The sequence below is a fragment of the Chiloscyllium plagiosum genome, unplaced genomic scaffold (assembly GCF_037043375.1).
Source record: "Chiloscyllium plagiosum isolate Xiang-an unplaced genomic scaffold, Cpla_swu_hap1 HiC_scaffold_44, whole genome shotgun sequence".
NCBI classification, from domain to species: Eukaryota; Metazoa; Chordata; class Chondrichthyes; order Orectolobiformes; family Hemiscylliidae; genus Chiloscyllium; species Chiloscyllium plagiosum.
In genome coordinates, this window is record NW_028270182.1 from 12,559,198 (window position 1) to 12,580,067 (window position 20,870).

A 20,870-nucleotide genomic window follows, 5' to 3' on the forward strand; every position below is an offset into this window, starting at 1 on the left:
TGGAATAGGTTATAAGAGCAAGGAAGTTATGTTGGAGCTGTGCAAAGCTTTAGACATTAGATTACATTAGATTAGATTTTAGATTACATTACAGTGTGGAAACAGGCCCTTCGGCCCAACAAGTCCACACCGACCCGCCGAAGCGAAACCCACCCATACCCCTACATTTACCCCTTACCTAACACTACGGGCAATTTAGCATGGCCAATTCACCTGACCCTGCACATCTTTGGACTGTGGGAGGAAACCGGAGCACCCAGAGGAAACCCACGCAGACACGGGGAGAACGTGCAAACTCCACACAGTCAGTCGCCTGAGGCGGGAATTGAACCCGGGTCTCAGGCGCTGTGAGGCAGCAGTGCTAACCACTGTGCCACCGTGCCGCCCACCCTTTAGTTAGGGTGCTGTCTGCAGTTCTGGTTATTGCACTATTGGAAGGATGTATTTACACAGGAGAGGTACAGAGCAGATTCACCAGTATGTTGCCAGGGATGGAGCAGTTTAGGTATAAAAAGCAGCTGGATAAACTTGGGCTATTTTCTTTAGAGCAGGGAAGGCTGAGAGGGAACTGGATTGGGGCATATAAGATTGTGAGGGGCATGGACAAGGTGGATAGAAAGCAGTTATAGAGTCATACAACACAGACACAGACAGTTCAGTCGAACCAGTTAATGCCGACCATAATCCCAAATTAAATTAATCCCACCTGCCACTGCTTGGCCCATATCTTTCCAAACATTCCTTATTCAGGTACTTAGCTAAATGTCTTTTAAATGTTGTAACTATATGTGCATCCATACTTCCTCTGGAAGTTCATTCCACATGTGAACCACTCTCTGTGTAAAAGAAAATTGCCCCGGTGTCTTTTTTAAAATCTTTCTCCTCTCGCCTTTAGTTGGAGGGTCAATAACAAGGGGGCGTAATCTTAAGGTGAAAGGTAGGACTTTTAGAGGGGATTTGAGGAAAGCGTTTTTCACCCAGAGGCAGGCGGGCATCTGGAATCCAGTCCTTAGGAGGGTAGTTGAGAGTGGAGGGGGGGGGAAGCCTTGTAACTTTCAGGAAATGTTATAGCATTCAAGGCTATGGGCCGATTGCTGGAAAGTGGTACTAGTTTGGTTTTAGAGCAGTTTTTTGTTGGTGCAGCTTTAACGGCTGAAGGGTCCCTATTATATGATTCTGCTATGTATTCCTGTTGTGCTGTATGCTGAACTATTCAAAAAAGCACAAGGAAGTAAATTACCTTGTCACAAAAAAATCTTTAAATGTTCAGGTATCGAGAAGAATACAAAGAGAGGTGTGTGCTTCATCGCTCCGGGAGCGAAGGATGGTATCATGAAACCGAAGAAAAGGAAGGAGGTGCTGTGTGAGAACTCCTCTGCTGGAGTTGAGGGGCAGAACAGGGAGAGTGCGGGAGGAACGTTCCCGGATATGGAAAAAAGGGACCAGAAAAGCTTTACAGTGAAGAAAAAGAAAGCGTTGTTAGAAAAGAGACAGGCCATGGCAAACGCTGATGAGGGCTGCATCACAAAACCAGAGAAAGTCAGCGTTGAAGAGAAGGTTAAACGCAAAGCCAAGTGTGTTGGAGGTGTGACTAAAACAAATAAGGTGCGGTTCTGAAATAAACCACTTGCATATCTGGTAGATTAAAGACACATTGAGATAATTATAGATGTTTCCATAAGACTCCCTATGTTCGGATTTTAAGTTAGATCGTTTAAATATAATCATAGTTTGTGGAATGGTTAGATAAAGGAAATGCTGAAAGCTCTGATGGTCTGAGAAGGGTGTAGCACTAAGGGGGTGGGGGTGGGAAAAGAGAAGACCTTGCAGTCACTGGTACCCTATTGAGTTCCCCATATCTGCTTTCTCAGTATTGCTACGGTGCCAAAGAAGGCCATTGAGGCCATTATGTCTGCTCTAGCTCTCCAAATGTGCAATTCATTTCGTGCCATTCTCCTGCCTTCCTCCCGCAACACCGCACATTGTTTTTAAAAAAAACAGACTGTCTCCTTTCTGAATGCATGAATTGAACCTGCCTCTACCACTCAGTAAGGCAGCACACTCGAGACCCGAGCTACTCTCTGCATGAAGAAGCTATTTCCCTTATCTCTTTTGGTGATTGCTTTAAGTCTGCCTGCTCTCTTAATTGATTTAGGAACCTGAAATAATTGCACAGAGGCCAGTCTTCCATCACCAAGTCACTCTTTATTTGCATATGCATTGTTCATGGGCTGTGACCAGCTAGCTCAAAGCCAGTCCCTAGAGTGAGGAGCCCTTCTCAATCCCCTGTTTATTTTATTTACCCTAGACTGAGGAGCCCTTCTGAATCTCCTGTTTATAGCTGTCAGCCAGGGCTCATTGAGTGGATCAAGTTAACAACCCCAGTCAAGGATCTCATAGTTGGTGAGATCCACCTGGCTCTGATTCCAATGAATACAGAATCCGTTGGGCCTACATGCGAATCATAAAAATGACTTTGCCACTAATTGTGCACAGCTGCATTGCAGGATACCGATGTAGTGGCCTAGTCTACAGTTAGGGTTGCTAATAGCTCTGAAGAAGGGCCACAAGACCTGAAACGTTAACCTCTTTTCTCTCCACAGAGACTTGCTGAGTTTCTCCTGCAACTTTTGTTTGTGTTTGTTTACAGTTGCCAACTCTACAGTTGGACATATTCAAGGATGATTGATCTCAGGATGTCCTGCATTCAACTAGCCTACGTTCCTGCTTTATAGAATCATACAGCACAGAACCAGACACTTCCGCCCAATCAGTCCACGCCGACCATAATCCCCCAAATTAAACTGGTCCCACCTGCCTGCTCCTAGCCCATGCCCCTCCAAACATTTTTTATTCATGCACTTACCTAAATGTCTTTTAAATGTTGTAACTGGACCTGCATTCAACACTTCCTCTGGATGTTCATTCCTCCCACGAACCACCCTCTGTGCAAAAAGATTTGCCTGTCATGTCTTTTTTAAATTGTTCTCCTCTCACCTTAAAACTATGTCCCCAAAACGTGAAATCCCCCACCCTAGGGAAAAGACATCTGCCATTCACCTTATCTATAACCCTCATGATTTTATAAACCTCTACAAGGCCACTGCTCAACCTCCTATGCTCCAGTGAAAACATACCCAGTGCATTCGGCCTCTCCTTATAACTCAAACCTCCATTCTGGCAACATCTTGATAAATCTCTTCTGAACCCTGTCCGGCTTAATAGTATCCTTCCTTTAACAAGGCAACCAGAACTGGACACAGTATTCTATAAGGGGCCTCAGCAACGTCCTGTACAACCTGAACATGACATCCCAACTCCTGTACTCAAAATGTCTGAGCAATGAAGATGGGTGTGGTAAACACCTTCTCAACCACCCTATCTAAATGTGATGCAAATTTCAAAGATTTATGTACCTGAACCTCTAGGTCTCTCTGTTATACAACACTGTCCAAGGCCCTATTTTTAATTGTATAAGTCATAGAGATGTACAGCACAGAAACAGACCCTTTGGTCTAACTCATCCATGCTGACTAGATATCCTAACCTAATCTAGTTCCAGTTGCTAGCACTTGGTCCATATCCCTCTAAATCCTTCCTGTTCATATACCCATCCAAATGCCTTTTAAATGTTGTATTTGAAGTCTGCCCTTGCTTGTTTTACCAAAATGCAGTACCTCACATCTGACATGCTATCCTCACAAAACAATTTACTTTCTCACACCACTAGGGAAATAAATAGACTGATATTGGATTGGATGTTTCTTGACTTTCAGTTAAGCAGCTTTTTCCTTGCTCTCTGGCGTTTACTTTTTAATACTCCAATGATTTATTTCTAAGTGTTCCCCACAAAAATGTCTGTGAGATTAACTATTAATTCCTGGTGACTTTGTGACATTCTGTGCGGGGGAGGGGGTTGGCAAGACAGTTTGTTTAAATATTGTTGGGTGTAAGGAACGTACTTTAGGAGGTTTGACATTAAAAAGAAAGGGTGCAGAAGAGAAAGGATGAATTTGATGTAAGAATGAGGGAGATTGTTGTTTAAGAGAATAAAATAGGTAACGTGGGGGATTTCAATGAGAGTAGAGGCGGGGGAGAAACTTTCCTAAGTGCTCATGTCCACACACCCTCACAAATATGCATTTTGAGATTGCGCAGTGCTATAAAAAAATGCACAAATACTTTAATCTAATTCCTTTAAATTTTGTTTTAACATTTTTTGGGTAAAGGAATTGGGGCGTCATATTGAGGTTGTACAGGATATTGGTAAAGCCCTGTTCTGGAGCACTGTGTCCAGTTCCGGTCCCCCTGCTATAGAAAAGATATTATTAGATTTGAGAGGGTTCAGAATAGATTTACCAGGGTGAAGCTGGGAGTAGAGGGTTTGAGTATTGGGGAGAGGCTGGATAAGCTGGGAGTTTTTCATTGGGGAGTGTAAGAGGTTAAGATGTGACCTTATAGAGTTTTATAATATCATGGCGGGGTACAGATAAGGTGTCTTTTTCCCTAGGATGGGGGATTTCAAGGCTAGGGGACATATTTTTAAGGCGAGAGGGTAAGGATTTAAAAAGATGTGAGGGACATTTTTTTAAGATGTGTGTAAAATGAACTTCCAGAGGAAGTGGTCGATGCAGGTACAGTTACAACATTTAAAAGGCATTTGGAGAGGTACATGTATAGGAAAGGTTTGGAGGGATATGGGCCTAGCGCAGGCAGGTGAGACTAGTTTAGTTTGGGAACATGGTCGGTGTAGACTAGTTGTCTGTATCCGTGCTATATGACTCTATAAAATCCTGTTGCAGACATAATAGTCTTATGTATGTATTAAACTCATGCCGGATAAAATTTATTTATATCTTTTTCGTAGCAGCTGGACATTAATTACCTGTAGATGTGTGTAGTTTTTCCTCTTTTTTTTAAAGTGTTGCTTTTGATTAATCTTTTCAGCCGATCTCAACACTCAGTGATATTCAGTATGAAAAGATCTTCCAGTCTGTCATAGACAAGTCTCTAGAGGAATGCATAGGTATGGCTTCTGGACATACGATTTATGATTATATTGGATTGTGTGCCACACTGTAGTGTAATTGTTGCAAGCCCCTCACAGCTGTATAGCTAGCATTGGGCAAATACTGGGCAGCTATTCAAATGAATATAGGTCATCCTATTAATTTGACCTATTCTCTGATGTCGTTCTGTTGAGTCTATGCTTTGTATCACCCCTACCTGCCCCAGGCAAATATATATTTCCTTCCCAACATAGACACTGAATAATTAATTTCTGATTCTGAAAGTATTAGATTCTCTACGGAAACAGGCCGTTTGGCCCAACAAGTCCACACTGACCCTCCAAAGAATAACCCACCCCCCCCAGCCTCTATTTACCCTGACTAATGCATCCACCACTATGGACAATTTAGCATGGCCTGCACACCTTTGGACTGTGGGAGGAAACTGGAGCACCCACAGGAAACTCACGCAGACACAGGGAGAATGTGCAAACTCCACACAGACAGTCATCCAAGGTGGGAATCGAACCCGGGTCCCTGGCGCTGTAAGGTAGCAATGCTAACCACTGAGCCACCGCGCCTTTCTTTTAAAAAACGCAATTTTTCAAAAGGTTTCCCCTTCCCAAGTATGCTGCGTTCTGATTTCAAACGCACAGCAGCTCTCCAGCACCTTGCTTATAAAGTACTTTCTAATCACCCTGCTCAGGGATGTTATTACACACCTTTAGAACAGTTGGGACCCCAACTCAGGTCTCCAGGCTCAATGGTAGGGATACTGCCACTGCACCACAAGAACCCTCAGCACTTCACCTGTTCATTGATTGGCAGAAGATTATGGACATTGTAATTTAAAGCAATTAAATAATCTGATCAGGTTGACACAGAGAAAAATGAATTGCTCTGAGAGAAGTAAGGGGCAAAACATAAAACGTAAACCTTCTTCTTGTGTGAGAGTCCAGAGAATGAGGGTTGAGCAAATTATTCAAGTGCAAGGAGTACATGGCCAAAGTGTAAAAATAGACCCCATGGTTATGTCATTAGTTCACTGTCAGGACTATCATATGTTGAAAGATTGGAGCGACTGAGCTTGTATACACTTGAGTTTAGAAGGATGAGAGTGGATCTGATTAAGACGTACAAGATTATTAAAGGAGAGGAAGGCAGGAAGCATGTTTCCGCTGATGGGTGAGTCCAGAACCAGAGGACACAGTTTAAAAATAAGGGGTAGACCATTTAGAACAGAGTTGAGGAGAAACTTCTTCACCCAGAGAGTGGTGGGTGTATGGAATGCTCTGCCCCAGAGTGCAGTGGAGGCTAAGTCTCTGGATACTTTCAAGAAAGAGATGGATAGACCTCTTAGAGGTAGTGGAATCAAGGGTTATGGGGATAAGACAGGAACAGGATACTGATTGTGGATGATCAGCCATGATCATAATGAATGGTGGTGCTGGCTCGAAGGGCCGAATGGCCTACTCCTGCACCTATTGTCTATTGTCTTATGACAACTATCATCATGGTCTTTGAATCCATGTCCCCAGTTACAAATCCAGTGACAGTACCACTTCACCACCGTCTCCCTAATCTGGGTGAAGGAGTAAAAGTTAACCTACAGTTCATAATAATTTCTAAATATCAAATGTCACAGCCCAAGGAGAAGGCCATTTAGGAATGAGATGAGGTTCATAGTTCCTTGAAAGCGTTTGGTGTGCTTCCCTTTATTCATCGGTGCACTGAGTACAGGAGTTGGGATGTCACGTTGTGGCTAAGCAGGACATTAGTTAGGCCACTGTTAGAATACTGCATTCAGGTCTGGTCTCCTGCTTAGGAAAGGTATTGTTAAACTTGAAAGGGTGTAGAAAAGATTTACAAGGATTTTGCCAGGGTAGGGGGGCGGTATTTGAGCTACAGGGAGAGGCAGAATAGGCTGGGGCTGTTTTCCCTAGAGTGTCGGAGGCTGAGGGGTGACCTTATTGAGAGTTTATAAAATCGTGATGGGCGTGGATAAATAGCCAAAGTCTTTTTCCCACTGTAGAGGAGTCCAAAACTAAAGGGCATAAGGTGAGAGGGGGAAAAGACTTAAAAGGGACCTTAGGGGCAACTCTTTCAAACAGACAGTGGTGTGTGCATGGAATGAGCTGCCAGAGGAAGTGGTGGGGGCTGGTACAATTATAACATTTAAAAGGCACCTGGATGGGTATATGAATAGGAAGGGTTTAGAGGAATATGGACCTAATGCTGGCAAATGAGACGAGATTAATTTAAAACATCTGGTTGGCAGGATGAGTTGGACTGAAGGATCTGATTCCGTGCTGTACAAGTCTGTGACTCTATGGTGAGCCTGTGGACTTCTCTGCCACAGAATGTGGTTGAGGCCAAAACATCAAATATTTTCAAGAATGAGTTAGATTTAGTCCTTAGATTTAAAGCGTTCAAAGGATGTGGGAGAAAGCGGGGACAGGGGACTGAGTTGGATGATCAGCCATAACCATATTAAATGGTGTAACAGATCGGAAGGGCTATGTAGTCTAATCCTGCTCCTAATTTCTGTGCTTCTAATCTCCTCTCCAGCTGCAGTTGAATCACTGCTTGTAACAGAGGGAAATGTGTCTCTCATTCCCCGAATAACTATCCCATTTATTTTTGACGACCAGGTTATCCTTTGGTTATCCTCCCCCTTCGAGAAATGACGTTTCTCTTTTGTTGAAATGGAGAATGCCTGCATGTCTTGAAAGATAGTGATGTGCTGACGAAACAGCATTCTCAGAAATCATACTGGTCAAAGATGCGTAATCCAGCAGGTTTCTTAGCAGGGTAGTTATGGAGGAGAAACAGGATTGCTGTGTTTTCTGTTGAAAAGAGAATGTAAGTTCCAGATCCACAGGACAAAGCCTGTTAAGTGTCGAATCTAAACAGTGTTTGGGAGAACTGGACTCACTGAGCCAAGGGACCATTTCTCAACACCCACTCTCGTTGTTTTCTTGGTGTTGGTTACTGTGAGCATAGAGTAAATGTTGTTAAGAGCCTCAGTGCTTGTGCATGTCAGCACAATGCTCTTTATCTTGTACAGGGGTTCGCCATCTTAACGCAAGCACAGTGATCCCAGACTGTACTGTGCACCCGAACATTGTAAAAACAAGGAGCGTTACATACTGGAAAAGCATAGCAGGCCTCCAAGCCTTCCCGTCAGAAAAAAAAAGTAATATTTCAAATTAAATAAGGGGTAGCAACGGCTCATTGAAAGAAATATTGGAAACCAGGTGAATTCTGGAGTGAGATGAGAAAGAGAAAAGAAACATTTTGGATCACTTATTTGAGTCAAAAGAAGATTAAGGATTAGCTTCCAATTGGCTTCGTACTCGGAATAAAAAAATTAAAAAGTTTTGTCTCAGGGCTCTGATGAATGTTAGTGTTTGTCTGAGAATTGAAGGATGGCCAATGTAATACTGATTTTTTTTTTAAAGGGAGACTGTGTAACTTTAGTTTCCCTGTAGCTAGTTTAGCATCTGTCTGTCTCGGCTCAGTCGGTAGCACTCTTACTTAGAGCCATACAGCAGAGAAATAGGCCCTTAGGCCCAACTTGTCCATGCTGATCAGGTTTCCTAAACTGAACTATTCCCACTTGGCCCATATCTCTCCATACCCTGCCTATCCACGTACCTGTACAAATGCTTTTTAAATGTTGTAATTGCACCCGCCTCTGCCACTTGCTATGGCAGTTCAATCCATATATACACCATCCTCTGTGTGAAAACGTTGCCCCTTTTAAATCTTTCCCCTCTCACCTTAAACCTATGCCCTCTCGTTTTGGACTGCCTTACCCTGGGCTATTCACTTTCTGAGTCAGAGAAGGATGGAGGAGTTGACTTTACACTTCAGAACTATTTGCTTCTCCTTTACTACGCTATTATGTCGGTGTTTTTTCATATCAACTTATTCAGACCTGAGCAGGTGGGACTCAATCCCATGCCTCCTGGCTCAGAGGTATGCACTGCACAAGAACCCTGAAGACATGAGTGAACCAGAGGGATTTTACGACAATTGACAATGGTCTCGTGGTTATTGTTAGACGAGTAAATCCAGACTTTTAAATTGGATTCAATGCCATTATCTACCAAGGGCGCAATTTGTACCCGAGCTCCTGGAATATCACCTAGACTTCTGGATTACTAGTCTAACGACATCACCACGAGGCCATCACTATCTTTTCATTCCAGAGACTTGAGACAATAAATCAGACTGCCAGTGAACCTCTGAACATGTTGCTGCTTAAGTGAGGAATCACTCTGGTGCCCTGTCCGCCCTGTCAGATGGATCTGAATGTCCACTGGCACTATGTAAAGAATAGCGATAATGGTCAATATGTTTCTCTCAACTCTGAAGAAAATCCAGATCATCTCATTCTGTATTGCAATTTGTAGAATGTTACCAGGAATGGAAGGTCTGAATTATAAACAAAGGCTGGATAGTCTGGGACGTTTTTCACTGGAGCGTAGGAGCTCCAGAGAGGCAACCTGTTGAAGTTTATAAAATAATGAGGGGTGGAGATAGAGGTAAAGGTAGTTGTCTTTTTTAAGGTGAGAGGAGGGAGATTTAAAAAAGACATGGGGGTAATGTTTTTACACAGAGGGTGGTTTGCATGTGGAATGAACTTCCTGAGGAAGTGATGGATTAGAAACATTTAGATGAATACATGAATAAGAAATGTTTAGAGGGATATAGGCTAGGAGCAGGCAGGTGGGACTGGGGCAGCACGGTGGTTCAGTGGTTAGCACTGCTGCCTCACAGCACCAGAGACCTGGGCGACTGTCTGTGTGGAGTTTGCGTATTCTCTCTGCGTCTGTGTGGGTTTCCTCTGGGTTCTCTGGCTTCCTCCCACAATCCAAAGATGTGCAGGTTAGGTGAATTGGCCATGCTAAATTGCCCATACTGTACAGGGATGTGTAGGTTAGATGCATTAGTCAGGGGTAAAATATAGGGGAATAGGTCTGGGAGGGTCTCTCTTCGGAGGGTTGATGTGGACTTGTTGGACCGAAGGGACTGTTTCCACACTGTAGGGATTCTAACTAGTTTAGTTTGGGATTATGTTTGGCATTGACTGGTTGAACTGAAGGGTTTGTTTCAGTGCTATAAGATTGTGAAAGGCTCTATTTTTTGTTTTGGTATCTATGGTAGACAAAATTTAGAACCTTTAATGAAGGTTAAAAAAGCAACATATTATCTGGATCGTAGATGTCTGTTGACTGAAATATTCACTTATTGCACCACAGTGCACAGTAATAGCAGTGCGAACTATCTTCAAAATGCACTGTAGCGATCACCATGGCTCCTCTGACACCAATTTCCAATCCTGTGACATCTGCCGCTTAGAAGGAAATGGGCAGCAGTTGAACAGGAACACCACCACTAACAAGTTCCATCCAACTGATACACCAACCTAGCCGGACCTGTATCGCCGTTCCTTTGGTGTTGTGGGATCAAACAGTGCTGTAAGTGTCCTGAACACCACATGGACTGTGAATGTTGCACTAAGACAACTCACCCCATCTTCCCAAGGTCAGTTAGCGATGTGCAGTAAGTAATGGCCTTGCTACTGAAGATCAATTTCCATGAACAAAGTTAAAAAAGATACGCACCTCTGGAAGAGGCGAGACTTGAACCTGTGCCTCCTGGCCCAGTAGTAGGGACACTGCCACTGTGCTAGAACTGTGCCAAAGGTATTTTCTAATCAACCTGTTCAGAGGTGTCATTACACATCTCTGGAGAAGGTGGGACTTGAACTGAGGTCTCCTGGGTCCAGGGATCTATGTTTGATTTCATCCACAGGCGACTGTCAGTGCGGAGTTGGCACATTCTCCCTGGGTTCTCCAGTTTCCTCCCACAGTCCAAAGATGTGCAGGTTAGGTGGATTGGCTATAGGCAGGGACACTAACACTGCACCACAAGAGCCCCTGTGGGCTATCACTCTGCCACAAATGTTTTCAAATAACCACCATGCCACAGCTATTTTCTAATCAACCGGCTCAGAGATGTTTTTACAGACCTCGACGGAGCAGGCTGGACTTGAACCCGGGCCTCCTTGTCCAGGGTAGGGACACTACCACTGTGCCACAAGATCCCTAACCACTGTGCTACAAGACACTATAATTAACCCCAATCACCCGCTTATCTATTTGCTAGATTAACATAACGTTCCTGAACCCACGAGCACCCAATAGTGGTTCTGACTGAATTGGCTAATTCATGGCTGAAAGATAGGCTTACCCTTCAATGAAGAACGTGAGCAGGCTCTCAAAGCTGGGCCGTCAATGGAAAGCCTTCCTGCTTAGAAGGAGATGTGACTTGCCAATGCAGGCCAGGGAGAAGGAGAAGGCATCTCTATCTTAGAAGCTCTGTCTCAGCAACTTTAATAACCCCTTATGGATATAATATGGCCGCAGTAGCTGAGCCATCATTGTGGATGATCACCTGCAGGGACCTAGATTACTGCAGACATGCAGAGGGTTGCTAGGGTGAGTGGAATTGGTCGGGGGTGGGGGTGTGTTGCAAATTCAACTTGGCCTCTGAAATTGTCCATTAAATGGACAGCATGGCAGCTCAGCGGTTAGCACTGCTGCCTCACAGCACCAGGGATCTAGATTTGATTTCACCTTCAGGTGACTGTGTGGCGTTTGCACATTGAGAAAAATGTCAGAACCGGTGTTGGTGATGGAATTACCCTGAGATATTAGCTCTTTAAGTGGTCTGTGAAGAACCATAAGACACTGAAGTCTGGGATAAAATTCCGTGTCAGAAAAGTTAACATTTAATGTGTGCAGTAAGGCTCGCGGCCAGCAGAGGATGTCTGTGGGCTCAAGACAAACAGCAACAAGCAAAGCTCTGCAGAGTTAAATGAAAGGGACCAGAAAATCTCAAGGGCAGCAGATCCGTACATCCACTGGGAGGCTCCTTTATGAGCCCAGTCAAGGACTGTGAGATGAAGCACTTTGATGGACAGAGGGGTAGGTTCATTAAATTATCCTTCATGAAGACAGGATTCCTGGCATCGGGTGTCTGTAGTGGAGAGAGTGTTGCTGGAGTCGATCCGTATCTCTTAGCTGTTGGAAATGTTCCCTCCTTTATTTGTTGAACCCCTTTAACATTGGATGAGATAAAAAGATAATTCAGAAATATTTGAAAGCCTTTAAGGGTCCACACAACAGCCAGAATAAGTAGACCCACCTTGTACCTGAGGTTCTTGGCACCACAGTAGGATGAATATTTCCTAATCAGTCTGTTCAGAGACATTATTACACACCTCTTGAACAGGTGAGACTTGAATTGAGAGTGTGGTGCTGGAAAAGCACAGCAGGTCAGGCAGCATCCAAGGAGCGGAGAGTGGACGTTTCAGGCAAAAGCCCTTCATCAGGAATGAGACTTGAACACAGGCGTCCTGGTTCAGATGTAGGGACAGTAACACTGCGCCACAAAAAGCCGACTTCTGAAGGGTACACTGAGAAGGACCGTGTGTGGAATTGCTAGAACAATGGGCCAAGATTTTTAATCCTCCAACCGTGAGAGAATGAAAGCAGAGGGAATTTAATAATGGATGGCACCTGATTCTGGGGTCCCTGATCAATCCTGATGCCTCTAGTTTCTAACGTGTATGAGTGCAGGTAGCAAGCCCACACTCTGTACTCACACTAGTCACATGAATGTGAGCTGGGGTGACCATCTATTCAACATGACTGGTGGTTCATTCATGAACTTCACGGGAGCCATGAACCATAGTTTGGATTCAGCAACCTTTGGAAAGTTCACGGCACAGTGATCACCTCTGATCTGCGTCCAGGGATGACTGACACAAATATCCCAAACTTGGAGCACATTCTCCCTGTGTCTGCGTTGGGTATCCTCTGGATGTTCTGGTTTCCTCCCACAGTCCAAAGATGTGCACATTAGCTGGATTGACATTGCCCCCTGGTGTCCAGGGATGTGCAGTGTGGGTAGATTAGCTATGGGAAATGCAGGATTACAAAGTTGGGAGGTGGGTTTGTGTGGAGTGCTCTTTAGAGGGTGGGTTTAGGCTTGATGGACTGAATAGCCTGCTTCCACACTGTAAGGATTCTATGAATTTATGAATGATATACTGGCACTGGAAACAGTTCAGAGAAGGTTTCCTAAGCTGATCCTGGGTACGGAGGGACTTTCTTATGAGGAGAGGTTGAGTAGGGTAGACCCGTATTCAATGGAGTTTAAAAGAATGACAGGCAACCTATTGAAACAAACAGATTCTTCAGTGAGTAAAAGCAAAGTGCTGAAATACAGCTGAAATAAAAGTAGAAAATTCTGGCGAAACTAAGCTGGTCTGATAGCACCTGTGGTGAAGAAAACAGAGTAAACATTTTGAGTCTAATACGATTGTGAAGAACTTGAAATGTTAATGCTGTTTCTCTCTTCACTAATGCTCCAAGACTTGTAAAGATTATTTTGGGGAGGTCAGCGGGGAAGCTTGATAGGGTAGACACTGAGAAATTTCGCTCCCCCGTGGGAGAGTCTTGGACCAGGAGGCATAATTTCAGAGTAAAGGGTCACCTAGGTAGAACAGAAATTTGCATGAATTTCTTCTCGCAGAATGGAGTGAATCTGTATTTGTTTTTCACTGCAGAGGGCTGTTGAGGCTGGGCCATTAAGTTTATTTAAAGCTGAGAGAAATTTTTAACCCATAAGGGGAACAAGGGTTATGAGTTAAAGGCAGGAAAGTGGAGTTGAAGATTATCACAGAGTCATACAGCACAGAAACAGGCCCTTTGGCTCAACTCCTCCACGCTGACCAGGTAGATCAATCATGATTAAGTGACTGGTGGAACAGACTCAATGGCCTGAATGACTTACTTCTGCTCTTGCGTCTTATCGTCAGACATGATCCCACTGAATATAACAGATCAGGGGGTTAAATGGCCACCTCTTGTTCCTGTGTTCTGAGAAGATTGATTTACTGTATTTCTACAGGTGGATTTACAGGTTTGGGATCTGTAATGACCCAAGCAGGAAGAACCTGCTTCCTTCCTTCAGCTGTCACACAGATGCAGGTGACTTTGTGTTGACACTGAGGTAGTTCCTGGCCTGTCCAATGTAACTTAGTGACAGTCAGAATTGTAACTGGAAGGGGCCCAGATAGATTTGTTTCTGTTTAAGAATTCTTTTTGATTGATTGATTTATTGTCACATGTGAGGGCATAGGTTTAGGGTGAGAGGGGAAAGATATGAAAGAAACCTAAGGGGCAACTTTTTCATGCAGAGGATGGTATGTGTATGGAATGAGCTGCCAGAGGATGTGGTGGGGGCTGGTACAATTGCAACATTTAAGAGGCATTTGGATGGGTATATGAATAGGAAGGGTTTGGAGGGATATGGGCCGGGTGCTGGCAGGTGGGACTAGATTGGGTTGGGATGTCTTGTCGGCGTGGATGGGTTGGACTGAAGGGTCTGTTTCCATGCTGTACATCTCTATGACTCTATAACTCTATGTGCCGAGGTGCAGTGAAAAGCTTTATTTACAAGTAATACAAGCAGAAGGTAGTAAGCAAGAATGTACAGATCAAAATACTTCAACAGAGGCATGCAGGTTACATTGCATAGTGCATGCAGTAGGTGAGATCAGCATTAGTGAGATCAGCATTAGTAAGATCAGCATTATTTGAGGCTAATGAGTCCATTCATCAGTCTAACAATGGCCAAGAAGAGGTTGTTCCTGAACCTGCTGGTGTGTGCATGTTCAGGCTTCTGTATCTTCTGCCTGACGGAAGAGGTTGTAGGAGACCATCACTGGGGTGCGATGGGGCTTTGATGATGTTGGCAGCTTTTCTGCGGCAGCAAGCCGTGTAAATGGAGTCCTTGGATGAATGGTTGGCTTCCATGATGATCTGGGCTGTGCACACCACCTTCTGTGGTTCCTTATGTTCCTGGGCAGAGCAGTTGCCATACCAGGCCATTATGCAACCGTCTTTATGCTCTCAATGGTGCATCTGTAGACGTTGCTGAATATCCTGAGCCGCCTGAGGAAGAAGAGGTGTTCTGGTGCCTTCTTGACCATTGCATCTATGCGGGAAGTCTAAGACAGGTTGTCAGTTATTGTCACTTCGAGGAACTTGAAGCTCTCCACCCTCTCAACCTCAGTTCTGTTGATGTAAATGGGGGTGGGGGGTGTTCTTTGTTTCTGAAGTCAATGATCAGTTCTTTAGTTTTGCCAACATTGAGAGAGAGGTTGTTCTCATTGCACAACATCACCACTCCCTCCATCTCCTTTCTGCATTTTGTACATCATTGTCAGATATCTGTTCCATTACGGTGGTGATATCAGCAGACCTCTGAGTGAGAGAGTTCCTCCAGGCTCCACATGGGAAACTTGGGGCCCCTTTTCCCTATTGGACCATGGAACTCGAGTCACTTGAGGGGAGACGATGGCCTAGTGGTATTATTGCTAGACTATTAATCCAGAAACTCAGTTAATTTTCTGAGGACTTGGGCTTGAATCCCACCATGGCAGATGATAGAATATGAATTCAATTTTTTTTTTAAAAATCTGAAATTAAGAATCTACTGATGACCGTGAAACCATTGTTGATTGTCGAGAAATCCCATCTGGTTCACCAGTGTCCTTTAGGGAAGGAAACCTCCATTCTTACCTGGTCTAGGAGAAAGTGAGGACTGCAGATGCTGGAGACAGAGTCGAGAGGGTGGTGCTGGTAAAGCACAGTAGGTCAGGCAGCATCCAAGGTGCAGGAGAATTGATGTTTTGGGCATAAGGCCTTCATCAGGAATGCTGATGAAGGGGTTAGGCTTGAAACGTCGATTCTCCTGCTCCTCGGATGCTGCCTGACCTGCTGTGCTTTTCCAGCACCACGCTCTCGTTTCTTACCTGGTCTGGCCAACATGTGACTCCAGACCCACAGCAATGTGGTTGATTCTTAACTACCCTCTGGGCAATTAGGGATGGGCAATAAACGCTGGCCTAGCCAGCGGTGCCCTTGTCTTGTGAATGAATTTATATTAAAAAAAACTCATGATCACCACTCCTAACCCATATTGGGGGCTGTTCCTTCACATCCCTGGTGTAAGAATCCTGCTGCCTAAAATCCTGCTCATGACCACTAGCTTGCTAGTAACGTAGAGTCATACAACATGAAACTGACCCTTGGATTCTGGAATAGAGTGGTGCTGGAAAAGCACAGCAGTTCAGGCATCATCCGAGGAGCAGTAAAATCGACATTTCGGGCAAAAGCCCTTCATCAGGAATACAGGTTGGACCCTTGGGTCCAACCATTCCGCATCGACCACAATCCCAAACTAAATTAGTCCAACCTGCATGCACTTGGCCCATATCCCTTCAAACATTTCTTATTCATGTACTCATCCAAATGTCTTTTAAATGTTATAACTGTACCCCACATCCACCACTTCCTCTGGAAGTTCATTCCACACATGAACCATCTCTGTGTAAGAGAACATTGCCCCCATGTCTTTTGTAAACCCTTCTCCTCTCACCTTAAAAATATGTCCCCTAGTCTTGAATCCCCCACTGTAATGAAAAGACACCTGCCATTCACCTTATCATAGAACATAGAAGAATACAGCGCAGTACAGGCCCTCGATGTTGCACCGATCCAAGCCCACCTAACCTACACTAGCCCACTATCCTCCATATGCCTATCCAATGCCCGTTTAAATGCCCATAAAGAGGGAGAGTCCACCACTGCTACTGGCAGGGCATTCCATGAACTCACGACTCGCTGAGTAAAAAATCTACCCCTAACATCTGTCCTATACCTACCACCCCTTAATTTAAAGCTATGCCCCCTCATTATTGCTTATCTGTGCCCCTCATGATTTTATAAATCTCTCTAAGGTCACCCCTCAACCTCCTACGCTCCAGTGAAAAATGTCTCAGCCTATCAAGCCTCTCTTTATAACTCAAACCTTCCAACCCCGGCCACATCCTGGTAAGTCTCTTCTGAACCCTCTCCAACTTAATAATATCCTTCCTATAATTGGGTGACCAGAACTGGATACAGAATTCCAGAAAAGGCCTCACCAACGTCCTGTACAACCTCAACATAATGTCCCAACTCCTATACTCAAATGTCTGAGCAACAAAGGCAAGCATGCTAAATGTCTTCTTAACCACCCTGTCCAACTGCAACACAAACTTCACAGCGCTTTGGTACCTGAACCCCTAGGATTCTGTCTGCCTCTGTCTTTGTCTACAACACTTCTGCATTCTTCAGAAGGATTTGGTGGGCTGGAAGAACACCCGGCTATCATACGCGAGGAAGTAGCCAAATACTTTAGCAGAAATGACAAGGAAAACTTTGCTAAAGAAAATACTTAAAGGAACAGTTATGGTGAAAATCAAATGAAATTAAATCGAAGTGCAGTTGCTTTTCATTTGAATTTCCATGTTTGTTCCTATTTTGGAATATCTTGGAATAATAACATTTTTTGTTGTTTTACTTAATTTATTTTTACTTTTATTTCATTCCATAACAGCAAGCAGCAAGAAGCTAATACGCAAAGTGAAAAGCTTACAAGAGAACAGTGAACCATTCCTTGTCAGGTACAGAGACCCAGAATCAAATCTCTTGATTGATTCATTCAATGTTGCTTCCATCACTCTACTTGTAACAGTATTTGAAGGATTAATTATTTGTGTGATAAATTACCTCTCCGCAAGAATTCCGGATTAATGGCAAACTCTTTTATCTTGCTAAAATGTTGGTCTTGATATCCTTGTTTTCATCTGCGCTCAAGTCAATTTTTCTACACACACACAGTGAGAACATTGTGCCGTCGGAGCCTTCAGTAACCAAAAGCAGTGAGCACTCAGAGGCACCTGGAGTAAGGAAAACAAAGGCCAAATCAAAGGAGAATAAAGCTCACAAACTCTCTCGGAAAAGCAAACTTCTAATCGATGCAAGTAAGCAATGAGTGAAAACCTGTATTGATTAAGCAAGTAGTTGATAGAGACAGGTTACAGCACAGAGAGCATTATGAGCGATGTTATGAATGTACAAGTCAATGTTTTGTTATGTTGGCATTTTTGTTAAGTCATTAGGTATGTGTTTGAGCATATGATTCTCCAGATGATGTGGTTTTTGGAAAGTCATAAGTGAAAACTTTAAAAGTTTGTAACCCTTTGCTGTTTTTTTTTAATTAGAGGAATCCAAAATTCATGCCATTGCACTGTGCTCCCTGCAGAACCCTGTATCATCCTTTACTGCAAATCATTATCCACTTTTCCAGCTTCATCCTGAGGATTTCATGCAAAAAAATCATAATCTCTTAATTCTTTTACTCTATACCCCTATTTATCAAATCTACTGTTCCATTGTTTCATGACTATTTCTGCCTGCACTAATTGAGCAAAGGCAGTGGTTAGTGATTAAATGGTAATGGTAGTGGCCCAGAGGCACAGACTACTGTGGGTTCAACAGCAGCATGGTAACTGGTGAAATTTAAATTCAGTTAATAAATCTGGAATTAAAAGCTAGCCTCAATAATCATGAGGCTCTGAGGAAGGGTTGCTCGACCCAAAACGTTAACTCTGATTTCTCTCCAAACCTGCTGAGCTTTTCGAGGAATTTCTATTCTTGTCTCAATGGTCACGACCATGGCAACTACGTTGCTTATTGTAAAACCCATCCGGTTCAGCAGCGCCCTTTAGGGAATACTTCTTATCAGATGTGATCTACACGTGACTCCAGACCCACAGCAATGGAGTTGGCTAAGCAACCTGCTCACTGCAAGGGCATTTAGGGCAGTGCAACAAACTCTGGCCTTACCAGAGGCATCCATACCCCATGAAAGAATAAAAGGAACTGTGTGGCTCCCTTTCTTCTCATTGTATATTTGCATCAAAATCCTAAAACACCTCTACGAATTGCCTAAACAATCCACCGCAAGAACTGTATATGTTCAAGCTTAAAAACCTGTTGCTGCCTTCCCAAGGGATATCTAGAGATGGACAACAAATACTGGACATACACCATCTGTGCCTGTATTCTAAGAATGATTTGAGGAAGCATGGATTTAGTAACCTAGTCGCCTGCACTTAATGCTGAGCATTGCCATCTATAAGTTTTCTGGGAAGTGACAGTGAGAGAGTTGGAAGGCAGTAACATCATTTCAGAAGCTGATGCTTGCCATCTGTAGTGATTGGAACCAGGGCCAGGTGGATCTTATTGACTGTACCTTCCCTGATTGGGACTGTTAACCTGTGCCAATCAGGGAGCCCTGACTGACAGTTATAAACAGGAGTGTGTTCGAAGGTCTCCTCAGTCTAGGGAGTGGCTGATCAGAACCCATTGACAGTGCACATGCAAATAAAGGGTTACTTGGTGACGGGATACCAGCCTCTGTGCACTTATTTTACCACCTCTGCTGGGCTGGCCTTATCCCCTGAGATCAGCATCTACATTTTGGGGTGGGGTGGGGTGCAGGGTGCAGTCAATGGACAAGAAGACAGAAATAGTACTGAGAAAAGACAGGTTTGCTCCATTTTTCCAAGCAATGACTCACACTGTTTCAGGTAGCATAGCAAAGCAAAGTCCAGTCCTTTCCTTTTTACCAGTATTTACATTTTTGGCCAAATGTCTTGTTTCTTGCGAACAGGATTTGAAATTTGCATTTTGGTAAGGCAAATCAGGGTAGGGTCCTGGGGAGTGTTGCCATACAATGAGACCTTGGGATGCAGGTTCACAGTTCCTTGAAGGTGGAGTCCCAGGTAGACAGTGTAGTGAAGAAGGCATTTGGAACACTTGCTTTTCCTGGTCAGTGCATTAAGTACAGGAGTTGGGAGGTCATGTTGCAGCTGTACAGGACATTGGTCAGGCCACTTTTGGAATATTGCATGCAATTCTGCGCTCCCTGTTACAGGAAAGGTGTTGTTAAACTTGAAAGGATTCTGAAAAGATTTAAAAGGATGTTGTCAGGGTCAGAGGACTTGAGCTATAGGGAGAGGCTGAACAGGCTGGGGCTGTTTTCCCTGGAGCGTCGTAGGCTGAGGGGATGACCTTATGGAAGTTTATAAAGTCATGAGGGACATGGATAGGGTAAATAGACAAGATCCTTTTCACAGGGTCGGACAGACCAAAACAAAAGGACATAGGTTTAGGGTGAGAAGGGGAAAGATTTAAAAGGGACCTAAGGGGCAACTTTTTCACACAGAGGGTGGTGCGGGTAAGGAATGAGCTGCCAGAGGATGTGCTGGAGGCTGGTACAATTACAGCATTTAAAAGGCATCTGGATGGGTACATGGATAAGAAGGGTTTAGAGGGATATGGGCCAAATACTGGCAAATGGGACTAGATCAGTTTAGGATATCTGGTCGGTGGGAACGAGTTGGACCAAAGGGTCTGTTTCGGTGCTGTACATCTCTACGATTCTGTGACTTATACCAGTGTTCCTGTTTCACGCACAAGTAGAATTCCTAACTGGCTTAAAAGTGCTGCAGGTTGAAAACATTGACATTCATTGTGCTTAATAAATCCTTGATAAAGAACTTAGTTTTCTGATATTAGCGCTCTGACCCTCAGCCATTTTTTACAAAGACAACTGTCCTAATAACTGAGCCAAGGCAAACAGTGGATAATTCATGGGGACCCAATCTAATTATTTCGATCAGTGTGACAAATCTGTCCTCTGTATCACCTCCAGAATGCTAAATCTAATTATATTACGGATTCTTTTTATTCCCTTCATGGGATATGCAGGCTTCGCTGGCTGGTCCAACATTTAATGGCCGTACCTAATTGCCCTTTAAATGGTAAGCTGCCTTCTTGAGCTGCTACAGTCCATACTGTGCAGGGACACCCACAGCAATGTTAG

The 20,870-nt window shown here is 44.0% G+C and overlaps 1 protein-coding gene across 1 annotated transcript in view; it reads left to right on the plus strand.

Annotated features, from left to right (window-relative positions):
- LOC122544360 (uncharacterized) overlaps nt 1-20,870 on the plus strand; it is a 124,005-nt gene that overhangs the window by 28,025 nt on the left and 75,110 nt on the right. The window contains exons 4-7 of the mRNA XM_087982794.1: nt 1,271-1,605; nt 4,948-5,026; nt 17,535-17,601; nt 17,819-17,961. Coding sequence (XP_087838920.1) covers nt 1,271-1,605; nt 4,948-5,026; nt 17,535-17,601; nt 17,819-17,961 — 624 coding nt within the window. The remainder of the gene's footprint in view (nt 1-1,270; nt 1,606-4,947; nt 5,027-17,534; nt 17,602-17,818; nt 17,962-20,870) is intronic.